Source organism: Muscardinus avellanarius (genome assembly GCF_963383645.1).
Source record: "Muscardinus avellanarius genome assembly, chromosome: 5".
NCBI lineage: Eukaryota > Metazoa > Chordata > Mammalia > Rodentia > Gliridae > Muscardinus > Muscardinus avellanarius.
Genome location: NC_137790.1, coordinates 88,546,013 through 88,562,329, shown reverse-complemented (window position 1 = coordinate 88,562,329; position 16,317 = coordinate 88,546,013). Strand labels below are relative to the sequence as shown.

Genomic DNA, 16,317 nt, shown 5'->3' with positions numbered 1-16,317 from the left:
GCTTTTCAGATTTCAGAATTATAGGGAAAAGATTTGTGGGCCTGTCTTGTCAGGCAAAAAAATTGGCAAAGAAATTTTTATGAAACAAGGACTTCCAATAATCTGTCCAGTGGAAATAATCAAGGTTGCTTACAGCAACATTTCTCATAATTAGAAGAATAGAAAACAACCAAAATGTCCCTAGAGCTGGTTAAATTAGTTACAGTATGTCTGTACAACAAATGAATTGCTTTGTAGCCATGAAAAATCACATTTTAGAAAAATACTGATATGGCAAATAGATACACATAACATACAACATACAGAGATCACAAAAAATAGCACAAGTCCTGATGCTGTAGATATTACTCTGTGGCTGTATTGTAATTTTATTTGCCTTGTTTGATCTTTTATATTTTCTAACTTCTCATCAGTACACTTGTATCCCTGTTGTAATCAGAAAAATTAAACCTGTTTTTTAAAAAAAAAAAGTGATATGGAAGATATTCCTCTTGCCTTTAAACTTTGGCTCAGATTGCTTAAGTCAAGAATCATTTTATTAACAAAGATCACAAAAGTTCAGCTTTATTAAGGCCATAGCTCAGTATATCATCCATATCCTCAGACCTAGTGTCTGCACACCTGGATTTAAAGTGTCTCTTTTAAGCTGCACTGCCTGGGGCATTTCCAGAGGAATCCTGTTAAATAAAAAATAAGACCTTTCATGGGGGATGCTGTACCATTTCGGTTGCCACATCAAACGCTTTGACTTAATCTCCAGAGAACAGCCTTCTCGGATAAATTGCCCACCACCAAATCTAGTTCTTGGCTTGTTTTAAAAAGTCTGCAAGTTCTTTCATGAGGTCATTTTTTAAGCTTAAATATCTACTTTGCTTTGAAAATCTGTTTTCTCCCTTTTCAAAAAGAGCATAGCAGGAGTTAAAATTGGATCACTTTTTACAAGCTACATCATACATCTGGAGTGAATTCCAGAGTATTAATGTCATGGTGTGTTACAGCAAGGACTGTCGAGTCTAATTTTTGCAGACCTGCAAAGTCTGAAAGGGCAATCTGGACAGCCAGCAATTTTGATCCTTTAGCTGAGGTATATTTTCTGCAGTTATTCTTAAAGTCAGGGGGAAAAGGCAACCTGGGCCTCCTAGAATGGCAGCGTGACAGTGATAGGAAGCATCTTCATCTTCTCTCCTGTAAGTTCTGATAATTAGACCTTGGAATTAGGAGAGGCCTGAAAGCTTGGGGGCAGTTGCTCTCCCAGTATTTATACATCTTCTACAGCATTCTAGACAAACAGGATCTAGTATCTGCTGAACTATTTATAGTAATAATTGTATTTTTCTTTGTCCATTAATAATTGGCTATTCTGATTTATATGTTAGTCTCTACCTAATATTTGCTAGATTTATTGCTGAAACTATGTGGACTTGGAATTTTTATGTGGAAATATATAATAAATTCAGTTCCTCTAATAGATACAAGAACTTGGGTCCATTTTTATAAGTTCTGTTTTTTAAGGAATGTATTATTTTCATTTATTTTGTTATCAATTTTGTTGATCTTTTCAAAGAACTAACTTTTGACTTTGTTAGTGTCTCTCATTGCCCATTTGAAAATACCTGTTTTATCTCTGTTACACCAATTTAATTGACTTATTTTGAATGTGAATCAAATAAAGTTAGACTATAACTAAAAAGGTATTGAAATTTTTTTTCAGATAAAAATGTCTCCATCATATCAGTCCAAAGGGGATCCTGCTGCTAAGAAGGTGAGTGAGTTTTAAAGGCAAAGAAAAAAACACAACAGTTCCTCCTCCTGTATATTTATTTCCTGTTGAACAGTCTTCTTAGAATGGCAGTGTTTTCTAATTGTCTTAAGACTGTCAGGTTCTTTTTGAGGGGAGGCCTTAATGACTGTTTCCAGGCCTACTTGGCTCTTCCAGTGAAGCTATGTGGGCTTGGGGCCGAGCATCGGTCTCTTGGCAACTAAGGACTGTCAGGTTCTGGAAAACCCAGGCTCTACATCCAGCATACATCCTGTACCAGTGAGTAGTAGCGGATGAAACGTATTCTAAGGGGAAAGCTATACGGTTTTTCTTAATAACTTGTTTCCTCTCCAGATAACTATGCTAAAAGAAAAAACTGGCTGGAGATAGTAACACTTCAACACACCCACATAAGAGGTCCTCCCAGAATGCTGGTAGACTCGACCTTGTGGTCTGTGCTGCTTCACTGCCTGCCTGTCAACTGTGTGGCACAGATGGACTCTCAGTCCTTTGCCTGAGCAAGCTCAGATGATGTCAAGTGAACCACTAGAGTCCTTTTCTCTATCCAGCTGTGACAGTGCGGTTGAAACGTAAACAGACTTGACATCTCTGCTGTGTGTTCTTTCACCATTTTCCTTTCTCTGATAGTTGAAGCATTTCCTTTCCTGGGCTGTCTTTGCAATCTCAGCCAGTATCCATGTCTGCAAAGGATTGTAGAACAGAAATAACAATTCCTTGGCTCTGTTGACTAACAGCGGGCTTTTACTTCAAAGTAGTATGCCAAAAATGGGTCCCTCTTCTCTGCCTGCAGAATCCCCTGAGACTTTTTCAAAAGGAAAAAGAGCAAAACCAAAAGATGTCTGAAACACCGTATAGCATGCTACACACAAAGAGCTCTTGCACTCTCATCGAGGCCTCGGGGGCACGCGAGATGGAGGCAGTGGTAGTTGTCTCTCAAAACCATTGCGCTCTGCTGTGAGGAACAGGAGGGGACAGTAGCAGTTACAACAAAAATGCCTGAGACAGGCTACTTATGAGGAAGAGAAGGTTCGTTCAGCGCACAGTTTGAGAGGCCCAAGTCCAAGCGTGGTCGTCCCTAAGGGTTTGGGTCTGTGAGAGTGGCATATTCTGGCAGGAGCAGAGTTGGAGTGAAAGGTCACATCACACCAAGAAGTAGAAAGAAGAAAAGACCGGGGTCCTATAGGCCTTTGCACAGGCATGTACCCCAGGACTCAACAAGCTCCCATTAGGCCCCACCTCCCAAAGGTTTATAGCACCCATATGCACCATCAACCCAGGTACCAAACCCTCAACACATGGTCCCTGGGCACCTTGTATACATAGCAGAGCCCAAGTCATTTTAGTCTCACTCACTCAGCAGGTGAGGATATTGACTGCAAAGTGATATTTTCTGTGTAAGTTCTCCAAGTTACCCACGGGACACACTTCTAAAATAGTGATTAAAAACCCAAGTTGGATTCACAGATTAACTCTTCTACTCAATTGTATGAATGACTCCGAATGAGCTAGTCTCTCTTTTTCTTCCTGTGTAAAAAATGGTGATGGTCCTTCTCAGACTTGCCCTAAGGATAGAATGAAAGACTGAGTGCAAAACATAGTAAGTACCAAGTTGTTGTTGACACTAGTATTAAAACTCAGATCTCCCAACTCCCAGTCGTGTCTTCTCAGTTTGCTACTTACATATTATTTTCCAATTAGCAAGTACTTTTATACTAGATATCGAGCTAAGCATTAGATAAGAGATGAAAAATGCAATTCTTGTTCTCAAGGACCTTGGCATTTAGTGGGAAGGGTAGACAGGTGAACTGACAATTACCAAACAGCTTGACACCTGCCATGGAAGGTGCACAAGTGCTCCAGCAAAAGAAGAGGCCCCATTGAAGTGACAGAGCTAATTTAATGCAGCTTTTATGTTGTTTGTGGTAAAAGGCCCAATGAAGATATTTGAGAAATGGTTAGCTACTCCCTATAACTTCATTATCAGGATATAGTGAAAACAAATTCAGCCACACATAGGTGTTTATCAGATTAATGCTCATTTGAAAGTAGATTCATGTAGCCTGTTTTTCAAACTTCATAATGCCCTTGCTCTGTCATTTTGACTGTTTTACCACTCTCGGACCTCTGGTGACATTACAGAAGCAGGATTTGGTTATTCTCGTAATCCAGTTAGGCAAACAGAACTTCCTAAGGCAGTGAGTGACTGGACACTGGTGGCCCCAAGTGGCCTTCCTAAGTGGTCAAATGGAGGCTTAGTCCTTCCTGGAGCAAGAATTGAAACTATCTCTGAAGTATTTCATCCAATACATAACCCATCCTAAATATATTTTTATTTTATCAGTGAAAATCCATTTCCAATATTTACCATACTGATTAACTAGACATTCATCTCATCAACTTAAAACTTCTGTTTCTTGAGCTAATTTGCAGTCTTAGGTATTGGTTAGTAAGTGAGAAGTTGCAGGGTTTTGAGATAGATTCTTATTAGGGCTATTGACGACCCAAGATGAATAGCACATAGGTATTATCATATGGTTCATAGTGTCCATAGTTCTTTTAACAGATATACCATACAGTTGCCTGTCCTGGACTTGGGGGTCTGGGAAAGCTTCCCAGAGGAGGGAAAGCTTGATGTATCCTTTAACAGTAAGGGGAAAGGTTTCCCAGGCAGACAAGGGTGAGTACGGCATTTTGGAGGAAATGGAGGTGGGTCTGTGTATCTTAAATATGAAAGCATGAGGACGTCGGTAAGAGATAAATGGGATCCAAATCACAAAGCGCCCTGGTCTCTGATGTCTGCTTTTCATCTTGAGGGTAAGGATTTCCACCAAAGATAAGTTTAAAGGTATAAAGGCCAGTTAAAAGAACAAGACAGTGGTCTAGGCAAGAAAAAAGGCCTGAACTCTGGCTCTGTTCATAGAGTTAAAAGATGAAATAAATTCAAATTTTAGCTATTTTTTCCCAAGAAAGCTCATTCTAGCACCTATATAAGTCAGTTAGGTGTCTTTCCTTCTTTGAGCTCATAACACCCTGAACTAGTCTACCAACACACTTTAACTGTGAAGCGTTGAAATCGCCTCTTAAGACTCATCTCTCATTAGACCACATACTTCATGAGCACAGGAACCACATAGATTTGATTATTCCTATATCCTTACGTAGTCACTCAGTTGTCATTGAATAAGTAAGAAACACATGAAAGAGGTCCCACAGGACTTTGGTTGTTTATGGAAAGTGGGAGGGGAAAGAAATCTCCTGTCCAGATTCTTAGAAGAACAAATGAAATACTATTTTTTACCCAGGCTTGATTCTTAGCATGGCCAGGTCCTTGGTGCACTGTATTTAAGTGAGATATACATGAAGATCAATGTATAACTTAACACCTAATTATTATTTCCTTAGTCAGGCATATATTTTGTGTTCGTATGCTTTCGTGTGCGTATGTACATCTACATGATTACTCTGGTTCTCACCCTTGAGCTCTGGTCTCTCTTCCCAAAACTGCATTGACACATAGTAGTGACTGCCAAAGGGACAGGCACAACAGAAACAAAAGTAGGAGTGTTCTCAATCTAGCCCCAAAGTCTCTATTGAAGTGTTTAGTGTCTCTGCCATCAACATTGGCCCTGCCAACAAGGGCCAAGGGAGTAGAGCACTGCTCTGCAGGACTCTGTTACCTTTTTGGGACACATGCTTGTCCATTCTGCTTCCACATGTGAGTGTGTGTTGAGATCCACAGCAGGTTTCTTATCACAAGCATTTTGCATTTTAGATATTCTATATAAGATCTCCAGACTAGCAATATTTATTGTGTAAATGTGTATAGTATATAAACTTTGTAACCTTCCATGCACATAAAAATTTCTTCATAATTGGCTCCAATAACCTCAGGAACAAAGTTAGAAGATAGGTTCCTAGGACCTTTTCAGGGTTTGATCATATATGATCAGAAATTTTAAAATAAGAAAGCACTGCCCTCAGACGACAATTGGCCAAAAAGGCATTATACTTAACTCCCTAGAACAGATCCAAACTGGAGGTGTTGTTGACAGTGTCAAGATAGATTAAAGGGATTCAGAGAGGCCGGGGGTGGTCAAATACGCCTGTAATCCCAGTACTCGCAGGTTTGAGGCCAGCCTCAACAACTTAGTAAGGCTCTCAGCAATGGAGGGAAACTTGTTTCCAAATAAAAAAATAAGATAGGGCTAGAAACAGCTCAGAGATAGAATGCCCCTGGGTTCAATCTGCTTGCTATGATGTGTCTCTTCTCTTCTTGACTACTGAAGAAATAACACCAGGAATTTTGGGTACAAACTTGATCTGTTAAATGCATAATCACCAGAGAAAGCACATAGTCTTAAAGTTTGATCCCAGAAGCCTAGATCCACTTCCTGGACATCTTCCAGTATAGATGTTGCTATTAACCTCACAAGACCAAGAGCTAAGTCATCTGTCTCCATTTCACTTGGAGCAGGTTAGTGGAGTTCCTTAGACTGTCTTGCTTTCTTTCCCATCTATTTTTTTAAATTTTTTTATTGGTGCATTATATTCATACATCATATTGGGGTAAAAAAAAAACTTGTGTGTACATACATGTACACATCACCGATTTAACCCCTACCCAATTCCCACCCCATTCCCTCCCCATCCCTCCTTCCCTTGCTTGGCTTAGTGGACAAATCTACCATTTGATTCAGCAATACCACTTCTGGGTATACCCAAAAGAAAGTAAACCAAACTACCAAACTAATGCATGTGTATCTATGTTCATAACTGCACAATTCACCATAGCCAAACTATGGAACCAGCCAAGATGTCCAATCAACAGATGAATGGATTACAAAACTGTGGGATATGTACACAATGGAATTTTACTCAGCCATCAAAAAAACTCAATTACATCATTTTCATGGAAATGGATGGAACTGGAGGACATTATGCTAAGTGAGATTAGTCAGTCACAAAAAATAAGAAATCAGATGCTTTCCCTAATATGTGAAAGCTAGGGAGAAATGGGTCACAGGAGGAACTCTAGATGAAAAAGGAAATCCTACAGAGGAGCAAACAAGAAAACCTAAATGAGGGGATGGGAGGGAGGGAAGAAGGAAATTCTCTAAAACACATAATGTACTTAAACATATCGAAGTCAACCCATCCATTTTTAACAAGCAGTGTTCTGCCTCATCTTGGGAACTACCTCCTGAGGCAGGATGTTCCATCGTTAGAGGCTCCAACAAAAATTGTTATTTATGAAAGGGGTGCCTTTCTACCCATTGATTTGGTCCTTCCTCTGGAAGCTACAAAAAGATGTCTAGTATCTCTCTTAGACAGCATGCTTCCAGTCCTTGCTATAGTTGAATGAGTCTGAGTCCCTGGCCTCTGGTCCTCCCTTGTCCAACAGAATATCCATCCTTCGCTTTCTCTGCCACATCTCTTCACTACTACCCTTGTACTTCAGGTGGGGCTGTTGCAGAACAAAACGACCACCTTCCTCATTCTAAATTCTTTCTCTACAAATGGATCCAAAAACATACTCGCTTTTTAGCAGCTGTTCTGTGTGGCTGACTTACAGTGACTATATTGATATCAGAGTCCTGATTTTGTTCACACATGCTGCTGATATACATACTATTTGTTTCTGGAGTCAAATGCAGGGCTCTGATGGTACTATTTTAGTTTATGACCTTTGGGAATTATGATTTCTCACCTCATGCATAGGCCTCTTTTATTATTATATTATTTATTTATATTTGCATAGAGCCAGGTGTGGTGCCATACACCTATACCCCAGTACTTGGAAGGTTAAGACAGGAAGTTTATTATTTATAAATATAAAATTATTTATATTTGTATAGAGCCAGGTATGGTGCCATATACCTATAACCCCAGTACTTGGGAGGCTAAGACAGGAAGTTTATTATTTATAAATATAAAATTATATTTGTATAGAGCCAAGTGCGGTGCCATACACCTATAACCCCAGTACTTGGGAGGCTAAGACAGGAAGATTGCAGGTTCATAACCAGCCTCAGCAACTTAACAAGATTCTCTTTCAAAATAAAAAAGGTTGAGGGTGTAGCTTGGAGGCAGAGTATCCCTGGGTTCAATCCCCTGTACCAAAAAAAATAGCTTTTATATAGATAAAGCCACATAGAAAGCTATGAATTCATCATCAGAGACCTAGGTTTGTCACTAATTATAGTCATGAGGCAGCAGTTGAGAATTAAGAGGAGTGATTTTTCTACTGCTTTTTTAAAAAATACTTTTGTTGTTGCAATGTAATTATAAATCATAGTGAGATTCAGAGTTGATATACAAACATACTTACACACATCGCTTGGTGTATGGCACCTCTGCATGGTTGTTTCCTCTCAGCTCCTGGTTCTCGCACGGTGGAATTGTATGTGAGACCATCTCAGTGCCAGTGGTGGGTCTCATGGTCGTGCCTTTTCTTTATATGGAAGTGAGCATCCTCAACAAACTAATGCCTCATGTCTGCCATCTTCCTGGAATGTTGGACACTAGAGCTGAGACAATGGATTAAGTTATAAATGCCCCCCTTCCCTCCAACAGTGTTTCTTGGTGAAGTTCTCAGGTACTTCCCACAATATAAGGCTGTTACCTTTTCTGTCTGCAGTATTTGTGACAGAACTACTAATGCCTGTTACTGTATATTACAAGAACTCAGTGGCCCATTCTTAATTGCACCATGATGTATCATCATCTGTTTGTAAAGGCCATGAGATCTGAACAGCAGAGTGCTGCAGAGTTTGAGCGTCCCTCGTAGATGCGGTGTTCTCAGGTACCTGGTACACTGTTCCTGCAGAATATAGCCTTTTGCCTGGATGTTGTCCCAAATAAATTATGAAAGCTCATATTCGTTCATATAGTATCAGAACATTGGGTTGGGTATATCAAAAATCTGAGAATTCACCTTTGGTGGAAGCTGGGTGCAATGGCATGTACCTGCAGTCCCAGTGCTTGGGAAGTGGAGACAGGAGAATTAATTGCAGATTCAAAGCCAGCCTCAGCAACATAGCAAGAACCTGTTTAAAACAACAGATGCACACCTGTAAACCCAGTACTTAGGAGGCTGAGACAGTAGGATCACAGGTTCAAGGCCAGCTTCAGCAATTTAGTGAGGCCCTCCACAACTTAGTGAGACTCTGTTTCTCTGTTTCCAAATAAAAAATAAAGTAGGCCTAAGGATATAGCTCAGAGGTAAAATGCCCCTGGGTACAAAGTCCAGTGTCAATAAGTAAGTAAGTAAGTAAGTTAAGTAAATGGTCCGGGGGTACAGCTTGGAGATAGAATGCCCCTGGGTTCAATCCCCAGTAACAACAACAAGAAATTTAAAAAAGCAGAATGAAAGGAAGAGTAGATGAAGGAGGGAAATACGGGCCAGTGTTTCATGCTATCTGTTCTAACTGACAGAAGTTGCTGCCATGGGATGTTTTTGTTTTGTTGTTTTCTACAAAATATTCTAGAGTCATTCTAGTTATGATTTACATTGGTTCTTCTATTATGACATGAGCAAGTTTTAGCTCTTGGGTTTTGTAATAAAATATCAATTGATGGTTGATATTATTATCATGTATTAGCATGTATTAGCATGTATTAGCATGCCCTTAAAGGAGAGACCTCCCCTGCTGGCCAAGCCAATCAGCTTTTTCACTTATTCACTCAGGTGAAGCTACCTTTCTGTGTACTAAAATGGGGCCACTCGGATTTGTGTGGCAACTTCACAACCATCCATAGAGAAAATGAAATTACACAGATGAGAACTTTCTTTGTGATCTTTGAGAGGAAGAAATTACTTAATCCAACAGCCTCTCCAGATCACTCGGATCTCAGAGAGATCTCATCAACACCGACTACCATCTCCCTCCACACTCTAGTCATGGTGTCAGTACTCCCGCTGTGCACTTCTGCTCCAGGTCTCCTCCCTGTCCACTCTGCTGCTATCTTCTTGGGCCCTAATCTATCTTTTTGAATGCTGAGGAAACATCAGTGGCTCCTTGTTCTTAACAGAGTAAAATCTGAGTAAGAGTCGAAGCTTTTGATACATCAGCAGCCCCATTTCATCTTCATCTCCGACAAGTAACTGACAAGAGACAGGGTAGATAGGAGATGTATGTGGCTGCTGCCAGTGTATGTATCATGGCATACTACCTTATAGTGAGCATTTTTGTAAGAAGAGTGTTCTCTAAAATAACAAAGCTGGCGTGGTGGCTCACGCTTATAATACCAGCATTTGAGAGGCTGAGACAGGAGGATTGTGGTTCGCGGACAGCCTCAGCTACTTAGTGAGGCCCTTTGCAACTCAGTGAGCCCTGTTTCAAAATAAAGAATAAAAAACAGGGCTGGGAGCTGGGTGTGGTGGCGCACACTTGTAATCCCCACGCTTGGGAGGCTGAGACAGGAGGATCACGCAGGTTCGAAGTCAGCCTCGCTGGCTTAAGAGACCCTGTTTCCAAGTAAAAATATAAAAAATAGGTGTCTGGGAGTGTATCCCAGGGGTAGAAGGGTTTCCAGGAACCCCAGTAACACTAATAAAAAAAAAAAAAATAGGGCTGGGGGTATAGCTTGGAGGTAGAATGCCCCTGGGTTCCATCCCCAGTACTGCAAAAATGATGATGATGATGATGATGATGATGATGATGATGATGATGATGGTGATGATAATAATAATAACAACAACAACAACAATTAAAAAGTATAGTGTAGTAAATATCTAAACTAGTAACATTTGTTATGATTATTATGTGCTATACTTTTATACAGCTGGCATCACAGCAGGGTTATTTACATCAACATCACAAACACATGACTAATGTGTTGCACTCCAGCATAATAGCAGCTAAGATGTCATTGGGTGATAGGAATTTTTCAACTCTAATGTTAGAAAGTTACTGTGTTACATGTGATCTGTTACTGGTCAAAATGTTGTTATGCTGTGTGTGATTGTATAGCTTTTTTTCTTAACTTTAAACCTATTTCATCATTTTATTCTAACATACATCTCTTAAAAGCTGCTTTTTTTTTGGGGGGGTGGTACTGGGAGTGGAACCCAGGGGCTTTTCTACCTCCAGGCTATACTCCCAGACTTATTTTATACTTTATTTGGAAACGGTCTCACTAAGTTGCTGAGAGCCTCACTAAGTAGCCGAGACTGGCTTCAAACCTGCATGGTCCTCCTGTCTCAGCCTCCCAAGCGCTGGGATTACAAGCATGCGCCACCACACGTGGCTAAAAACAGCTTTTTTTTTTTTTTTTTTTTTTTTTGGTGGTACTGGGGTTCCTGGAAGCCCTTCTACCTCCGGGCTACACTCCCAGACCTATTTTTGCATTTTTATTTGGAAACAGGGTCTCCTAAGCCAGCGCACGGGGCTAGCTTCGAACCTGCGCGATTCTCCTGTCTCTGCCTCCCAAGCGCGGGGGTTACAAGCGTGCGCCACCACGCCCGGCTAGCTTTTTTTTTTTTTTAAGCCCAGTCTGATAATCTTTTTCTTCCAAGTAGAAAATCTAATCTACTTAAATTTAATGTGATGATTAGATTTAGCACTCCTATTTTGCTGCCTTTTCTCTCTCTCTCTCTCTCTCTCTCTCTCTCTCTCTCTCTCTGTGTATGTGTGTGTGTGTGTGTGTGTGTGTGTGTGTGTGTGTTTTGAGCTTCAGTTCCTTTTATTCCTTGAGTTCATTGAATTTTTAGAATATTTATTTTGATCTGTTGCTGTTTTAGTTATATCTCTTTGCTTTTTTAGTGGTAGCTCTAAGGATTACAGAATGCATCATTACTTTAATACTGTCTAATTCAAGTTAATTAGTAGTTTACTCTTTAACAAAATCATAGAACCTTTCAATGCTATCCATTTATTTACTAACCTCCCATCATTTAGTTTCTGCTGGGGTTCTCCTCATGTACTAATTTATTAAGTCTATCCTTTCCTTTAAATCTATAAACATATTTATAAAATAAATATTTTAAATTATTTGTCTAACTCCAAAATCTCTGAATCTGTTTCTGTCCAACTTTTCCTAACTATGGGTCACATTTTCCTGCTGCATGTATCTAGAAATTTTTTATTGTATGCTGGACATTGTGGGTGCTCTGTTGTTTAGCATCTGTACTTTGTTGTCATCCTTTAGACAATTTTGAGTATAGTTCTGACAAGTCATAATTGCTGTTAGGTCAGATATTATTTTGAGATTTGTTTGCTAGAGTAGATCTAGAATACATCTGATCTTAATGAATGACTTTGGGGTGGGAGGGAACGCGAGGTGCTCATCGAGTTCTTTCCAGTCTGGCTGCTTAGCATTCCCATGTTCTCCTACACTTTTCAATCTCTAGAATCTCTCTCCATCTCTCTCACAGCTTCCCAATATTCATTCTCTGTCAGGCTTTTGAAGTTTTGTCTGCATCTGTGCAGCTGAGTATTAGGCCAGAAACTTAAGGGGTGGCCCTTACTGATTTCTGGAGCTCAACTCATCTCCGTTGTCTTCAAATTCTGTTCACGGTCAGTCCCAACTCTTGTTCCTCCCTCCCTGTGCTACATTCCAGAGACTGCTTCCAGAATTCCAAGGAAATCAGGGGGCTTACTTTATATGCTTCCCTTTCTTCAAGGATGACAGTCCTGCTCTGCCTATTGCCCAAAGTTTTAACAACAACTGTTCTATATATTTTGGCCAGTTTCATTTAATTACAATAGGAGGGCTAATTTAGTCTGGTATTATTGGTTTACATTAGCAATATTTACAGCTATTTATGCCTTATATTCAACGTACAATAAGCAGTAGTTTTACATATTAATTTCACTCATTTTACATCTTTTCATTTTACTTCCTGTATTCTTCCCAGTAATCAAGCCCTATAGATTATGATCCGGAGTGGCTGCAGTACAGCCACATGCATCAGTACTTTTTTCTTTGGTTTGTAATTGCACTGCTAAGTTATGTTGAGCCTTGCTAATTTAGGGTTAAACCTGCTCGTCCAGTTAATCTGTATTCCTCATCTGTCGCAGGCTGTCATTTTTAGGTCCATCTAGTTATGATAGGCAGGAACACTCGAACTGAAAATGCTTCAGCAATCATGGTCCTGGTAGAAAAACCATTAAGGTTCCTGCCCCTCTGTGGAGCTCTTTGTCATAATTGTTGCCCCTCAGCAGCATCCATCAAGATAATGGTTTGACTTTTTTCTTAAGTAGGCAATAATCAGTTAGCTAATCAAAGGGTGGCAAGCCTTAATTACACATCTGAAATGTCTGCTTTCCCTGTTTTGATTTTTTTTTAATAAGGCCAAACACTTGGTCAATGATAAGACAAAGGAGGGAGGGTGTTCTGACTAGTAATACAAAGATGCCACCCCACTAAGAAGCTTTCGTTGTAACTCTGCTTCCCATAAAAAATAAGTCTTTCTGGGCTGGGCATGGTGGTGCACACCTGTAATCCTAGTACTTGGGAGGCTGAGATAGAAGGAGCACAGGTTCAAGGATAGCCTCAGCAACTCAGTGAGATTTTAGCAACCTAACAAAACTCTCTTTCAAAATAAAAAAGGCTGAGGGTATAGCTCAGAGATGGAATGCCCTTGAGTTAAATCCCCAGTACCACATACACATATAAGAAATTTGTTTTTTAAACCTTTCTAGTTTCTTTAAAGATATTTCTTTAGAAAAAGCATTTATGGGATGGCCATAATATACCATGTGGCAAGACTTCTAGTTTGCATAGGAGAGTGCCCTCAGGGAGAAAGAAATTGGGCGTTCCAGCCTTGCCATCACCAGTCTCATCTCCCAGTATTACCATTTTATAATAGTTCCACTCTGTCCTGACATCTGGGGTAATAACGATAGCTCTGGATAGTGTCTCCATTATACCGGGGGTGGCAGCATCCAGCAGTGATTTCTTCATCTGTTTGCAAGTTGAGCTTCCCATACTTGTGAAGCAGTCACTCTAAGATGACCAGCCTTCCTTAATAACCACACTTCCTGCCAAGACAATAGGCAGACTTTAGTAAACTTGATCAGGGAGCTAGATAGTTATCCAAGACCTCAAACTGCGTTCTGCAAATGCCCAGGGTTGTTTGGTTTTAAAGCACTTTGTTTTCAGCATGATGAGGTCGTCCACTTTTGCCGCCACAGATTTTCTCTAGGTTGTTGCCTTTTAAGGAGTATCCAAATGTGTGCAGGTATGGCTTGTGGGCTTCAGAGACTTTCAACCAATTTGGAGATGCTTCTTTTAGTGAGAGAAAAAAATTGTTGGACAAAACCAAATAATAAAAAAATACTAGCCAGGCATGGTGGCACATGCTTGTAATCCCAGCATTAGGGAGGTTGAGACAGGAGGATGGCGGTTCAAGGCTCGTTAGCCTTGGCTTAGTGAGGCCCTGTGCATTTTGAGACAGTGAAACCCTGTCTCAAAATAAAGAGTAAAAAATAGGGCTGAGAGTGTAGTGTGGAGGTAGAATGCCCCTGAGTTCCATCCCTAGTACAAAAAAAAAAAAAAAAAAAAAAACTTGTGTTCCTTATGTAATGGCACTGTGTGTATGCGGTGCTAACCTAGGGTGGCACCGCCGAGGGTCCCAGCTGCACTCAGGAAGGTGCAGTGCCCAACAGACGAGGCAGCTCAGATTGCCCGTGGGAAGTCCACGCTGCCTTACACACTCATGGCACAAACATGATAGAGTAGAGCCACTGCGTCTCTTACAAACTGTATTTTAACATGTGTGAACCTCAGTGTCTTTACATATAAAGACAAGTTCTGTTTCATTGCTCTAATGTACTATGCACCAAACATGAAAGTAGCTAGCATATGTCCAGACACAGGGAAACTTGTGTGTCCTTCATCTCTTTCCTTCTCTCCCAAGATCTTTGTGAGGCAGGCTACGCGTGTATTTTCTCCACCTTATAGCTGAGGTAACTCACTTCAAGGATAAGAACAAATAAGTAGTGTCACTGATGAGGGTCCAAACCAAGTTCTGAACTTTTTCTATGGTGGCAGGAATTCACCTACTGTGTACACAAAACTGCCTTTGAGTCAGATGTGCGGTTTCTCCCTGCAGAACTCAGCTTAGTTTGCAACACAGTCGGTGGACCCAGCCTTCTGAAGGCATTCATTTTTTAAGTAGAACACTAATAGCTGTGGTTCTCTCTCTGGTCCTTTTGTTCAGACCTCATAGGGTGAGCTTTGAAGTTCAAGAGAGCAGAATCATGAAAGATCCCCAGGAGACCAGAGGCCGTCAGTGTTACAAGACCATGGTTTAGGCTTATTGACCCCAGGAAAACCCTACGCCGCCGCTCCTGTTACTACCTATTGTATTCCTTGAAAGAGATTTTTTGTTAGGCTTCTTTCAGAATGATACTGAGAACATGGCAGGTGAAAGAAATACCTGTAACTGGACTGCCCCAATTCTGAGCTCCACCACGAACCAGTGGCCTTTGGCACATCCCTGCACCCCAGTACCTTAGTTTCTTCAATTGTAAAATAATGATAACAAAAGTAACTACCTCATAGGGCTTTTGTGATGATTAATGGGATAATGCGTGCCAAGTGCTTGCCACCAAGACTGACTAGTAGTGTCTGCATGGTAACGTCTGTGGGCTCTTGGCTTTTCATGGTAAAAAGGATTTCAACACAAGCCAGTCAGAGACAAAGGCAGAGGTTTAATTCAAGTAAAGCAAAGATAAAGGCTCAGGAGAAATGTGGGCCGTCTCCAGAGCATGAGAGCAGCTGCAGGGAGAGGGGGGCAAAGAGCGGCCAAGAGTGTCCAAGACCTTCCCATATGTCCAAAAGGTGCCACTCAGATCTCTCCTTTTTTTATAGGGCCCACTAGAGAGGGTGGCCAGGGGCACATGGGATGGTGGGCTCTTTCTTTGACACTTTAAGGTAACAAAAGGTGAGAATTCCTTCTAGATAAGAATCCCAGAGAACAGAGACAAGAAACCAGGATGCAGGGCTTTTTAACAAAAGGTATAACTTTTTCTGGAGATCTTCCTGGAAGCAAAAAGAACTTTGATAAAATGTGAATCTCTCTCCGGAATTTCTTGAGCTAGCCCATTTTTATTTAAAAGTATGGGCCTGGTTTTTAAGAATAGCCAAGCTCTGTTAAACAAAACTAAAGATTTCAGATTTTAAAACTATATTTTCCTTTCCTTGCCAATGTGTCTCCTTTCTACCTAAAATGTATTTCGTCTATTCTACCTCATCAGTAGCAGTTATATGTCCCACGCAGGTGAGTGGCTGCTGCCGTGGTGGTGGCCCCTCCTCCTTCCTTGTCACATCTCAGAGGCTTCAACCATCACTTCCCTTTCTGCTTTAAGAGGTCACCTGCCCTGTTGTTTTAGAGCTGAGATTACTGCTCTAAATGTATTCTCTTTCTGAGATGTTTTACTAGATTTTCCCCCAGCTCTCCAGTATCATAGCAGCTTGTCTGCCTGTTTTATTATTCCACCTAATTCATTACTAGCTGTGACCTATTAAAAGTTGTAAGGCATTAGGACATGCAGGGTCAGGTTCAGTATGAGCGCTAACTGTCATGGGAG

General features: G+C 40.7%; 1 protein-coding gene across 3 annotated transcripts in view; it reads left to right on the top strand.

The window, feature by feature from the left end:
• Window positions 1-16,317, top strand: part of VPS8 (VPS8 subunit of CORVET complex) — a gene marked incomplete at both ends in the record, with an annotated part of 223,582 nt that overhangs the window by 196,146 nt on the left and 11,119 nt on the right. For all 3 annotated transcript variants that reach the window (XM_080696055.1, XM_080696056.1, XM_080696054.1), the window contains one exon: window positions 1,712-1,762. In XM_080696055.1, coding sequence (XP_080552181.1) covers window positions 1,712-1,762 — 51 coding nt within the window. The remainder of the gene's footprint in view (window positions 1-1,711; window positions 1,763-16,317) is intronic.